This window comes from Lynx rufus, unplaced genomic scaffold (assembly GCF_022079265.1).
Source record: "Lynx rufus isolate CCGP_SWC_20201006 ecotype Redwood Valley unplaced genomic scaffold, mLynRuf1.p SCAF_14, whole genome shotgun sequence".
Classification (NCBI taxonomy): domain Eukaryota; kingdom Metazoa; phylum Chordata; class Mammalia; order Carnivora; family Felidae; genus Lynx; species Lynx rufus.
The window spans coordinates 9,298,397-9,311,650 of NW_025814828.1; the positions used below are offsets into that span (position 1 = coordinate 9,298,397).

Genomic DNA, 13,254 nt, shown 5'->3' on the forward strand with positions numbered 1-13,254 from the left:
TGTGTGAGGACAGCTCTTGGGGTCAGTCATAACCCGCAGCTCCTCAACCTTTGGGACCATCTTCATTTTCCATCTGCTCTTACTCTGCTGAGTCATCGGGTATCATTTCGTGTCGAGTTGGAGGCAAACCAACTCAGTGAATCGGGTAGTAGGAAAGTCATGTGTGAAGTCCACAGGAGAAAGGAGAGGGAGGAAATTCAGAGAAAGGAACAGGAAGCGAAAGCCACGGAGCCTCTTCCGGAAATGCTCAGGGACTGAGTTCCATTGGATTCGCGGTAGGACATTAGCCAGTCTCTGGACATCTTGTCTTCAGCTTCTTCATCTGTAAACAAGGGACATGTGGTTTCAGGATTGCCGAGTTCCACTTGACTCCTATGACTTCGTGACCAGCTACGTGTGAGAAACACAGTTCACTCCAAGGATTGGCAGAACTCCTCCAACATGCCTTCCTTCTTCCCCTGCCCTCTCCCCCTATTTCCAATTAAAGAGAAAATTCAAAGGACTATGTTTCTGCTGTTTACTTTTGGTCATGTCTCCAGCATCTGTTTTTAAATTATTTTTAAGTTATGGTGTTTGTTAGAGACTTAGTTTTTTTTTTAATTTTTTAATGTTTATTCTCGAGAGAGAGAGGCAGAGTGCAAGTGAGGGAGGGGCAGAGAGAGAGGGAGACACAGAATCTAAAGCAGGCTCCAGGCTCTGAGCTGTCGACACAGAGCCCGAGGCAGGGCTCGAACCCATGTGAACCTTGAGATCGTGACATGAGCCAAAGTCGGACACTTAACCGACTAAGCCCCCTAGGTGCCCCTAGACTTAGTATTTTAATCTCTAACACACTACCTCATTCCTTATATGTCCCCTTTGAGTTTAAGGAACATTCCTAAATGGGTTAAAAATTATTTCATAAAATAACTTTATACTTAAAGCTTGTGAATGCTCGGTACTCCCTTTTCATGACTTCTGCCAAGTTCCAACGGGCATCGCATCAAACGTCATCATTGCTGGCCGTCGTTCTTTTCTAGGTAGCCTGCTCTGCTAAAGTCTGTGCGTGTTGTCCTAAGCATTGTGGCTTAATTGCAAAGGCATCATGTCTGTCGTTGTGTGTTCTACTGGGAAACCTTGATTGAGGAAAAAAAAAAAAAAAGAAATTCATCTGATTTGTTTTCTGATGGAAAAACATTCTTTCATTTGAATCAACTGAGTTATTTGTAGCTGGAAAAGAAGAGATTTCCTCTGAACAACTAAACTCAGATATCACCAGAGAGACCCCTTTTAGCCTTAGAGAGTTCAATTGGTGGTGGTGGTGTTTTATGTTGTGATTAGAATAAATTGTAGGTAGGTGCTGTTTCTGCAAAGAACAGAATTCTACTTTGATCTTCTTTGTTGTTGTTGTTGTTGTTGTTGAACAGGAAACTGTTAAGGATAATTCACTTCTTTTTATGCCAAATGTTTTGAAAGTGTATCTGGAAAATGGGCAGACCAAATCATTTCGCTTTGACTGCAGCACCTCCATAAAGGTAAGCGGACCCGCTAAACTCTACACCTGGACACCGGCAGGTACGGCGCGAGTGACCCTGTCGGTCTCCTGTGACAGCACCTTCTCTCAGAACTATCTGTTTATTGCTGAGATTTCTTTGGTGGCTTCCAAATAAGGGCGCGTATGAATATTTAAAAACAAACCAAAACCAGAAGCTTTAATTAAGAAGGTTCTGCTGCGTGCGTGCGTGCGTGTGTGTGTGTGTGTGTGTTGCAAAATGATACAACATGCTATCACTGACAGATCGCTAGGGTTAGTCACTTTAATGCAACTCCAGTTTAATTAAAATAGTGTGGCTGTCCCCAAGAAGGCTTGGCACCCTGCCCCAAAGCCAGTATGATTTCGTAGCGATGTCCGCCACCGAGAGGATGAAGACGTTAGCCGTTCATTGAGTATCTGTTACTGTGGTGTCCAGCAAAAACGAGGGCGAGAATAATGTAAAGATAACATTTACTTTTAATTGCTGTCACCAATTTCATGGAAATAATGCATAAAAAGGCAGAAACGAGGCGTGCTTCTCAGGAGAAGGGGTGAAAAGGAAGAGGCGCAAAACAGTCCTATTATTGCAAAGCCACAGGTGAGTTTTACATAATGGGTATTATAACAAAGCAGATGGGTTCTTTCCCTCCATGCTTCCTTCCTGGGGAAGAAAAGTGCATATTCTATTTTTTATTGGACAAAAGTGTGTTCCGAAATTGATTGTTCCCTAATGCCTCCAGCAGCCTAAAATAGGCTTTCTTCAAATGGCACAATAAAAGAGGTTTTATTGAGGTTTAAAAAAAAAAAAAACCTAGTGATGATCTGTACAATAATGTATCAAGAGAACATCAAGTCTGTGATAAAAACGTCTGTCAATAGTCAACCCCTCATTCTCGGCGTTTAAATTAATCAGCATAGGCCTTATAAGTGGCAGCATTTCTGCGAAGGCCCACTCACTGTGCATTTTTATTGCCATGATACTAGCAGGTGGCCTGTTCGGAATTGCTTTGAATAGGTGGCGATCTAGCAGGTCATAGAGCAGACCATGTTCTAGATTGATGACGGAGGGTGTAAGCCATCCTTAAAATCCTTCCACGGCAAGTGTCAACTCTGTGCAAAGCTGCTCGTTTTAAATACCGATGACTGACAGAAGCCCTTTTCCTTTATTCCTACTCACAATCCTTGTACGGTGAGGTGTTGCTCTCATTATTGATCCGCTAGCCTAGAGGTGGGCAGGCTTTTGCTCAGATTTTTTTCTCACAAAAAAATCACGGCGTTTACATAGACTATCTACTATCTATCTGACCACCAGCTAAAGACACTTCTAGCAGGCAGTACGCTCCAAGGGCTTACAGTTTACCTCCCAAGAGCCAGGAGCAAAGAGACAGACCTTTCTTCGGGCAGGACTAATCCTTTTCTACACAGACCGTATGGAAATGAGTGGGCATGGCCAGACGTAGTCTGAAGGCCTCGAGCTGCATTATTACAACCCCTCTGAAGCTCCAGCTTGTTCTCTGATACCCAGTGGTCAGGAAAGCGCCTTGCCATTGCCCCCCGCCACCCCACCTGAAGATACACGTAAAGACTTGAATGCATTCCTTAACAGAAATACGCGTAAATTTAAAGGAGAGCCCTGTTGTTAATTCCCTGCGGGCTCTGTATTATGGGAACCCACACGAGACTGAGGTTGACTTCCCCGAGGGTGACAGATGGCGAGGAGAAAACAGGGAACAGTGCAGAGTTCACGGCGAACGATATGATGGTGTTTAACAAAATTTGCCAAAATTCTTGCTACAGTATCTCAGTGGAGAAAAGCTGTTGCTATCGATTTTCCAGTGTCCTCTCGGGTGATTCAGGAGAATATTTTACAACATGCTTGTTGCCACACAAAGGCTGGTTTTGTTCATTCTTTTCTGGGCCTTGAACAGAAATTAGGAAGCCGAGGACCTTTTTATAAAATTCAGTATAGTCGAGGCATTTGTGTTGAATGCCACTCTTGGGTGGTGAGTGGGTGTGGGGATCTTTGTTTTGTAGGGGTCTGAAGAAACTGAGAAAGGTCTATAGGGAAGAATCAAATTTCAGAGAGATCACTTCAAAAAAAAAAAAAAAAAAAAAACCTCCATGTCATTACAGGGTTTTTCCATCTTGGCATTGTTGATACTTTGTTTGGAGCAGGGAATTTTTTTTTTTAATGTTTATTTATTTTTGAGACAATGTGAGAGACAGAGTGCAAGCAGTGGAGGGGCAGACTGAGGGAGACACAGAATCTGAAACAGGCTCCAGGCTCCCAGCTGTCAGCCCAGAGCCCGACGCGGGGCTCGAACCCACGAACCCTGAGATCGTGACCTAAGCCGTAGTCAGATGCTCAACCGACTGAGCCATTCAGGCGCCCCCGGAGCAGGGAATTCTTTATTGTGGGGGCTGTCCTGTGCACTGTAAGATGTTCAGCCACATCCCTCAATGTCAATAGCCTCTCCAACCCCGTTGTGACAACCAAAATGGTCTCCAGAAGCGGCCAAATGTTGCTGTAGGGCAGAATTGCCTTAGGATGAAAAGCTCTGTTCTTTGGAGTTTTTAGCGACGGCGTGTAAATTATCCCGAGAGATCACTTAGTTTTTGAGGACATGGAAAAAAAAAAGTAATGGTTTTTTTTTTTTAATTTCATTTCAAACGAGAGCTCCTTTACTAGTTTTCAGATCATGAAAAAAATAAGTCACGTTTTTTTTTTTCATTTTCAAAGACACCTATCTGATCCTAAAGGTTTAATCCTTTAAAGGATTGCTTGTTCATTCTACCCTCCCCAGAGATTCAGAATAAAAGCTAATATATGTATATTGTTCTAGTGCCCTACCTCTGTCAAACAGTGCCACAATAAATGTGTTCTCTGTATGAACTCATTCAGTCCTTGTATCTATTCTAACATATAAGGTATTCTCATCATCCCTGGGTTATAGATAAGGGCATTAAGACACTTCCGAGTTTGATAACTTGCACGGAGGTGCACAGCTAACGTGAAGTCGAGCTGGGTGTGGAAACCAGATTCTTTCCAGATCCCACATTCCAACCATTACCGCATGCTCTTAACAGAAGGGTAGACTAAGGGTCAGCAAACGTTCTCTGTACAGGACCAGGGAGCAAATATTTTAGGCTTCACAGACCATACAATCTCGGTTGCCGATGCAAGGGGCAAAAGCAGCCATCGACACTATGTAAACAAACGAGTGTGACTGTGTTTCAATAAAGCTTTATTTATACAAACAGGTGGGGGGGAGCGGATTTGGCATACAGGGGGTATTCTGCCCACCCCTGGGGTAGACCACTTTCCAAGGTGGTTTAATTGCCCCCCCCCCCCATCTAGAAGAAGGGGAACCGAACCCACTCCACTGCACAAGTTATTGATAAGCTTTCCAAGTTAAGACAAGCGAGCACCTCCCCCAGCTAGTCCCCCCGTTGCCTCCCTGTTTCTGAACTCCATAACGATCCGGGGTGGTGGGAGAGGTCAGGAAAAAGGAATATCAAGCCTCAGGATCCAGGCATCGTATAAAACTTACAGATCCGAAGCCTATTCGAGCAACACTTTTCGGTCGTGGTAAACTCTGCAAGAGAGCCGTGTTGGTTTTGATAGCATCTTGTCAATGTTTCCTCTGTAAGGATGTCATCTTAACTCTTCAAGAGAAGCTCTCCATCAAAGGCATCGAACACTTCTCCCTCATGCTGGAGCAGAGGACGGAAGGGGCCGGAACCAAGCTGCTGTTGCTTCATGAACAGGAGACTCTAACTCAGGTGTGTGACATCACACTCGCAGGTGAGAGCAGAAATCATGCCTGCCGGTGAGAGCCGAGGCCATCTGGCCCCAGAATTCCCCTGTCCTCTCCTCCCTTCAATGTACTCACTGAGGCCCTGGGGATCCCCACTAAAGAAAGCTCTGGCATTCACAATGGGTTGTACACCTCAAGGTGACGCTTCTCTATTTTGTTCATTTTTCTGTAGCCCGTCAGTCGGCGTCACGTGCAGAGTTGCTAAAGACTCGGCACGTACTTGTAAGGGTTAAATTGTAGTGTAAGGCTAACGCTTAGCTTGAAAAATAACAACTTTGTTCTGACACTGAAGGTCAAAAGATAACAGCCTTGCTTTTACTCTTGTAAATCATACTTCATACTCTTGTGAATCAGGCTTTACCAATGAAGGAAACAAAAGCTCAAAAAAAAGAGCATCAGAGACAAGGTCAAGGAGATCCACTGGTTGCAACTTAGCGGCAGAAAGTCTAAAATAATCACCTCATTCGATAACTGTTTCTGACTCATCTGGCAACTGTTTCTAACTCATCTGGGAACCGTTTCTCTGTTCTGTTCCCAGATAACGATAAAACGATGTGATCGGCTTTAAAAACTCTGTACCCCGGCTGTTCGGAGCCACACTCTTATCAAGAGCGTTGGTCCCGATTGGTCAGCCTTGCCTCTCATTGTAATAAACTTTGTTGCGACTGTCACCGGTGCCCGTAGCATTCTGTTTCAGGAGTCGTGTGGATGCAACATACTCACTGGGAATGTGGCTCCACAGAATCATGTTTTATTTCAATTAAATCAGAATCCTAGTTAGTTGTCTTAAGTTCTGGGTGCACACTTGCCTGTTTGTGGAGGCTTGAAATGCCCACCCCAGTGCTGCTCACTGTCAATGTTGGATCCACCAGTGCGTCCCAGTTCCTGGCCACCAACAGGCCACCCCCATCTGTTCTCTGGGGAGACGGGCAGGCTGCTTGGCTGCTGAATTCAGCGTGGCACCCTCCTTTCTCTCGTGATTCCGCACACGCAGTCTTTGCCGGAGGTAGAAGGGATCTCAGCCGACTCCTCTTACGGAGGAGAGCTCAGTGAGTGAGGAGGGAACTTTAGGGAGGGGGAGACCAGGAGGAGGAGCAGGAGGTGCCCCCCAGACGGACGGGGTAGCAGAAAGCGTTGTCGCATTTAAGTCTTCGCGGTTGCTGCGTAATTAAAAGCTGGTGCCCCGCGAGTTGGGTCCCACGACATGCCTAAGTCTCTTGATTCAGTCCAACTCAGTGCAGGGAATTAGTTATAAAGCTGTCGTTTGTGTACATTTACAGCCCTCGATCTACACTTGACCTATTTTTCTCAGGTTTGAATCTACCTGGAGATACTTTAAACCGCTTCTAATGATCGTTTCTTGTTTTAACCTGTGCCAAAACTCCCTTGGAAACCGATGACTTACTTTATGCTTTGTTACAGGGGAGCAACCCCCGATATTCAGAATCCCACATGGGCAAGATCACTGTTTGGCTCGGAGTTCCTCCCGAAGCCGAACTTAAGACAAGGGTTTGGGTGCCCGTGGTTTATGGGGAGGAGAGATCCGGAAACACTGGGAGAGGGAGGGAAGTGGGGCAGGGGCGTCTTCCGGCTGGTGGTGGTGTGGGCTGCTTCCGAGGACGGGTGCTCCCTGGCCGCGCAGGGTCGCCTGGTGCTGGCCAGTGGTCACCGGTGTTTGCAGGAAGTAGCCTTCAGCTCGTGGTCATAAATGCCAAGGGGATATGGGCCGACAGCCAGTAAGTAGGAGTCTAGTGAAACTTCCCACAACCTTTTGATATTGCTAGATACACTCTCCCTCTTCTTGCTGGTTTAGCAGGACAAAGATTCTTTCAACGTGTCTTCTGGAGCTGGGCAACCATGACTTCTCATTCCAGACTGATCTCCAGGTTTTTAAATTTCCGTTAAAATGTTAGAAGGAAGCAGAAAGCCTGTAACACTGATTTTTCCCTTCTCTTTGTAGAAGTGGCTGTGTTTATCAGAACGAAAAGCAAAGTGTTAAAACTTCAAGTGTGCTCCCTAGAAAAGCAAACTTACGGATTTAAATATCCTGAAACGAGTCAGCTATATGCCTTTGAAATCACTGCAGTTGAAAAGCTAGATCAATAAAGCATTTATAGGCATGGTAGAAAATGAGAGTAAGTATAAGAAATGTGTACGTTTCCAGGAAATTGTTTTCTTGTTTTAGGGACTGTTATTTTTATGGGCTGCTGTTTCTAATGAGTCTAAAGCACTTTTTTTGCATTACATTATTGCCCAAAACTAGTGTAGCCTACTGACGATAAAAATAGGCTCAAGGTCGCTTGTGGAAAATTCAGGAAAGATGGATTCTAAGCAGTAATGAAAGGAGCTGGAGATAAATGATACCTGACTTTCTAACATCAGCACAGACCTTCAGACAAAATACCCTAGGACATCCCCATAAAACCCCACAGCAGACCCGAGCCACACTACTGGTCGCTTAGGTGCCCGTATTTTCTTCTTCCTGGTTTGCTTGACCACCAGCCAGCGACGAGCAGCCCCCGGCCCATGGGCTTGTGAGTCCACTTGGCTTTGTGATCCTGCCCACAGTCAGAAAGCTGGGTCAGGGTTTCTACTTCTCAGTATGCCTTTAAAAGGAGTATGTGTTTTCCCATTGAAATTCTTCTACTCAACAAAATTAGCAATGTAAACTGTAAGAATACACACACACACACACACACACACACACACACAACATGGGGTTCAATGAGGCTATTGCTGTTCCTGTTTCGAATTTTAAATTCCAGTTCATGAACACTTTTATTTTGCCAGATTTGTCCTCCAAAAAAACAAAAGTAGTTACAAGTCCGTGAAACTGCATACAGATCCATAGAAAACACATTCAAGGGCAATGCACTCATTCACCTGTTTATTAAGCACCTACTATTCATCGGCCGATTCCCTTTTGTTGCAAAAGGAATTACGAATTACGAAACCTAACCGCTAGTAGCCGGCGCATGCTGCGCTGGGTAAAAGGAAAAACAAAACGGTCCGTGGTCCTCAGCCCCGAAGAACCTGTGGAGTATTTGAAGCTCCTTTGAACGATTTGAACAATGTCGTGATACCAAAAAGTGCGGGGTAGTTTGGAAACTTGTGGATTCCAGAATTAGCGCACGGGCCCAAACTTGCATCTTCCTACTTTCCAGTCTTCTTCAGAGGGCCAACCTCAGACCCCTGGCACCCGTTCCGTCCACATCAGGAAACTCCCATCCCCCTGGGACGGCCTGGAACCAAGGACTTTTCAGTGGTCCGGTGGCTCCGTGATGAGGGTTATTGCCTTTGTTTAGTGGCCTCTCCTGCCTGACCTGCTTCGCCCACTCCCTTACTGGCCTCTCCTGGGAGCAGTTCTTTAGTAAGACCCTCATGTCAGGGTCTGCTTCTGGGGAGCAAGACCCAGGGTCTGAGCAGTTTTCGGGGAGTGAGTATCTGTGACACAGAGTAAAAGACCTTCGACCACCTCCTTCTCTGGCGTTCAAAGTTGCCTTTGCCTGCACTGAAGGATTCTTGTGATCCATCTGCTCTTCTAGGTGACACAGCGGCCCAGCTCCCATAAGATGAGGTGTCTTTTCCGCATTAGCTTTGTCCCGAAGGATCCAATTGACCTTTTACGGAGAGATCCAGTTGCATTCGAGTATCTCTACGTTCAGGTATGTGAGAATTTGGACATGTTTTATATGAATATTGGGGGATAAATTAAATTTGGGGTTTTTTCCCCTAAATTCCTTCATTTGGAATCTTCTTTCTCTTTGGCCCCCACCCCACGCTCAGTGCATCATGAGATGACTCTGTTTTGCCACTTTCACTTTTGAAATAATTTCATAAGTATGAACACGTGCTCACCTCCCTGTCCCGCGCCCCAACACACACACACACACACACACACACACACACACACAAGTTCATTTACCAAATCATGGTCATTGATTTGGTAAATGAATGTCATTTACCAAGTCATGTTCATTTACCCCTAACTACTTCAGTGTGTATTTTCTAATAACGAGGAAACTGTCTTATATAATCATGGTCCAATTAACAAAATAAGGCAATGTAACACCGATGCATTGCCGTCCTCGTGTGCATCCTATATCCAGATTCTTCCTACTGTCCCCAAAATGGCCTTTATGTCAGTTTTTTTTTTTTTTTTTTTTTTTTTCTAGAACAGGATCCACTCCAGGATCCCATTTTGCATCTCGGTATCATGTCACTTTAATCTCCTTAAGTCCAGAACATTCCTCATTCTTTCTTTGACTTTCAAGGCTTCGACAGATTTGAGGAGTGCTGGCCAGTTATTTTGTAGAAATCTCGGAATTCGAGTTCCTCTGATGTTTCTCTCCTGATTAGGTTGAGGGTATGTCATTTGGGCAGAGGCATATGATGATGTCAGTTTGTCCCCTTCATGATGAGGTTAACTTTGACTCTTGGTTAAGACAACGTTCTCCAAGTTTATCCATCCAGAAGTTACTACTTTTTTTGTGATTAATAGGTAATTTGTGGAGAGTAATTAATACCCTTTCACTCACCAGTTTCAGTATTCATTCATGCGTCTTGCCTGAATCCGTTATTACTGCAATGGTTTTAAAATGATGATTTTTCTAATTCCATTATTTCTTCTTCATTGGTTAATTGGCATTCTGCTATGAAAAAGATTTTTTTCCCTTTGTCCTTTATTTACTCATTTATGCACTCATTTATTTGGTGCTAAGAGTGTTCTGAAATAGGATATTCCTTATAATGGAATAATTCATTTCAAGGCAATAAGACTTTAAAAAAAAAGTATCCTTTGCAGACTGACTATATCTAATTCTGGGTTATAATTCTCAAAAAACAAGGCTTCCAGAGATGAGAGTCTTTCGCTAGTTTGCCCCAAAGGGAATTTATTCGTCTGACTTTAGGAGATGTTCTTGTATTTTTCCCTAACTGCTACCCATTACTCTCGCTTAAATTCCCAGTACAATCACATTAAACAGTAAGAACCCATTTACCTGAAGTTTAAGCATCTCACATTAGAACTACTCAGAGATTGTAAACCTAAATGTAACCTCCCCTGACAAAAAAGGGAGAAAGTGCCAAAGTGAGGCAAAAAACAACAACAAAACCCCAAAGACGTGCCCCCTTTGGTTAGACATACCTGTGTAAGGCCAAGACTTCTGGAGCCATAAGAAATAAAACACAAAGAAGGTGGGAAAAGAAAAAAAAAAGAAACATTTGTTCAGCCTAGGTAGTTGATACACTGGTTTTGTTTTACTAGTCTCAGTATTTTCTTGTATATTTCAAAGCTCCCGTAGTCTTTAAAACGTTGAGTGGGAAAAGAAAACACGTAGAAGATGGCACAGAGACATAGGTTGGGAATGGGGACATAACTTAAAGTGGCAAGAATCCCTGGAGAACAGAAATTAAACCGAAGGCAAAAGAAGCCGGATGTACTAGAACATTCTAGCACATAGGGCACTAAACGCAAGGCTCACTTAAACGTCCCCCACCTCAGTGCTCTTCGGGAGAGACTCTGGTACTTACAGCTCGGTAGGATGATTGACGTTCATGAAGATAATCCTGAGTCATCTGGAAAAGGCAAGTAAAGATATGTGCAGTGTACTTTATACCGTTTCCTACCCAGAACAGTGAAACTGTCATGACCTGGGTTTTTTTAAATGTTAAACTTGGGCCACCCGGACCCCTCAACTCTATCCCCTGTTCCCCAGCAGGCCAAGTGACCCAGAGGTGACTGCCTGCTTCTCAGCCAATGCGTTACTGCCTCTTCCCCTAGCCCTGCCGAGAACCAAGCTGGGGCTCTGCCGTGGCTGCTCAGATGATGTGCTACGTTTTTTGGCTTGTTAGTTGCAATTAAATAGTTACACAGGTGCCAGTCAGTGCGTGGCTGTAGACAGATGCGTTCACTTGTCATTCGCTATAATTATGTACTCACCCCATTCACAAGGTGCTGCTTCCAAACTGTTCTACTCTGCTTCTGCTCTAAACATCCCATTTTAAAACGCCCATGGCCTTTACGAAAGAGGAATGTGGTTGTGTTTCTCCTGGGAAGGACCGACCTCTTAGGTAGACCAGGAGGACTGCTAAGCACAATTCTGTTTAAGGTGTGTCGATTCAAATCTAATGCAGTTCGTCGAGATCCTCCTGATTCAAAAGAGACACTTTTTATACGTGTGGGGCTGTTCTGCGAAGCAGAGATCCTGCCCAGCGATCTTGCCCCGGGGGACTGGCAAAAGACCGATGACATTTCTGCTGTCCCCCCTTGCGTGTTGCACGGGTGGTGGACTAGCCCGCCACCCCTTCGAGGATTAGCCAATGGAGGGAGGAAAGGAGGTGGGAAGCCATGTGTGCTGGGCCAAAATTAAGCTACCATCGTCTCATATGTCCTCCGCTGAGAATAAGAAATGAGAATTTCTTGGCATCCGACTCTGTTTCACAGAATGCGAGGTATGTCCAAAATAACTTCTCTGTCGAACAGAAGTCAGTGGATCTGCAAATGGCGCTGTGTGCCCATGTCGATTTTAAGGTACCAAAAAGACGCCGTAAAATTAGCCTAGAGAACAAAAGAGTAAGCAGAAGCCATATGTACATTACAGTGTATATTACCATATACATTACTCTATATAATGTGCAATGTACATTGCAAAGACGAAACTCAAGTCAACCTTGTGGGTTGCTGTTGAGGACAATCGCCATTGACTAGATGAACCTTGGCAATGGAAATAGAGGCTTGAGGGTGGTAACATCTGTTAATCACCTACTCATTACTGGGCCATGAGGTATTCTGCAGATGTGAGTATATATAGTGACAGAAAGCCCTGGTAATTCACACTGTTGTAATTCATAATTACCTGTCCAATATCTACGAAGAAAAAGATGGTTACACCAATTAGTAAATGGGACAACACCTGAGAGGCTACGAAATATTTTAAAACACTTGAACAGCCTCGGTTGCCTTTTTAATACCTAACATGTTCATGATAAATGAACTTTCTGTGGGCCTAAAGTAGTCTATCGGGACCTCTATTTGGCAAAACAATGACCACCATTTGCTTGTGTTAACTGTATTTTAAGTAATGTGATTATGAGTAATAAAAGTATGATTCGTGCCATAAAATATATATATATATATTTTATATATATATCAGACTTCACACTAATTCTCCAGGATCAGTCTGAACTAATTATATAATGTAATTAAGTGACTAATCACCTTGACAAAGAACTCACCCAGAAGTCTGGTTAAATACAGGGTATGAAAGGGATGGGAAAAAACTATCCCAGTCACAACTCTTAGGAGAAGTCCTAGTGGTGACTCAGCCTAATAAAGCACATTCCAGTCTGTGAAACATCCTTAGAGATGTACCAACAACCTTGAGAGTGAGCCCATTTTTCAGGTAAGAAAACAGACTCAAGAGAGATGAAATGCCATGTTCGAGGCCATTTGATGAGTAGCTGACAGAGCCTAGGACTAAACCTGGAGTCTTTGTCTCTAAATCCTGTGCTCTAATCCTGTGTCGAGGATTATATTGGCCTGGTGCTGTGCCAAGTGGCTTCCTCTCCCTCATCCTTCATGAGACTGTAAGATGAGCCTCAACCCCATGGTGTCCCTTTATGGACACCCCTAGGCGTGTCCCTTGGAAATAACTGGTAAACCCAACAGCAAAACAAAATGGCTGCCTTCACTCAGACCACCCTATCTCCCACCTCATACCGGACCTGCTTCCAATAAGGAGTGCTGTGCAATCCAGATAGGTGTGAGCTTTTCAGGAGGAGCGAAGGTAGAAGCCCATGTTAAAGATGGAGGCAGGGAGAGGAGGTGACTTCCCTCTTAGGAGCAAGGGGACAAGCTGAGAGGCACGAGCCTGGAGCCCGGGGACAGAGTGTGCATTGCATGGCACCAGTAGGGCATGGGTA

At 44.4% G+C, this 13,254-nt stretch overlaps 1 protein-coding gene across 1 annotated transcript in view; it reads left to right on the forward strand.

Annotated features, from left to right (window-relative positions):
- Window positions 1-13,254, forward strand: part of FRMPD4 (FERM and PDZ domain containing 4) — a 185,970-nt gene that overhangs the window by 152,823 nt on the left and 19,893 nt on the right. Inside the window, exons 6-8 of the mRNA XM_047076357.1 lie at window positions 1,407-1,514; window positions 5,165-5,296; window positions 8,877-8,996. Of these exons, the coding sequence (XP_046932313.1) occupies window positions 1,407-1,514; window positions 5,165-5,296; window positions 8,877-8,996 (360 nt within the window). The remainder of the gene's footprint in view (window positions 1-1,406; window positions 1,515-5,164; window positions 5,297-8,876; window positions 8,997-13,254) is intronic.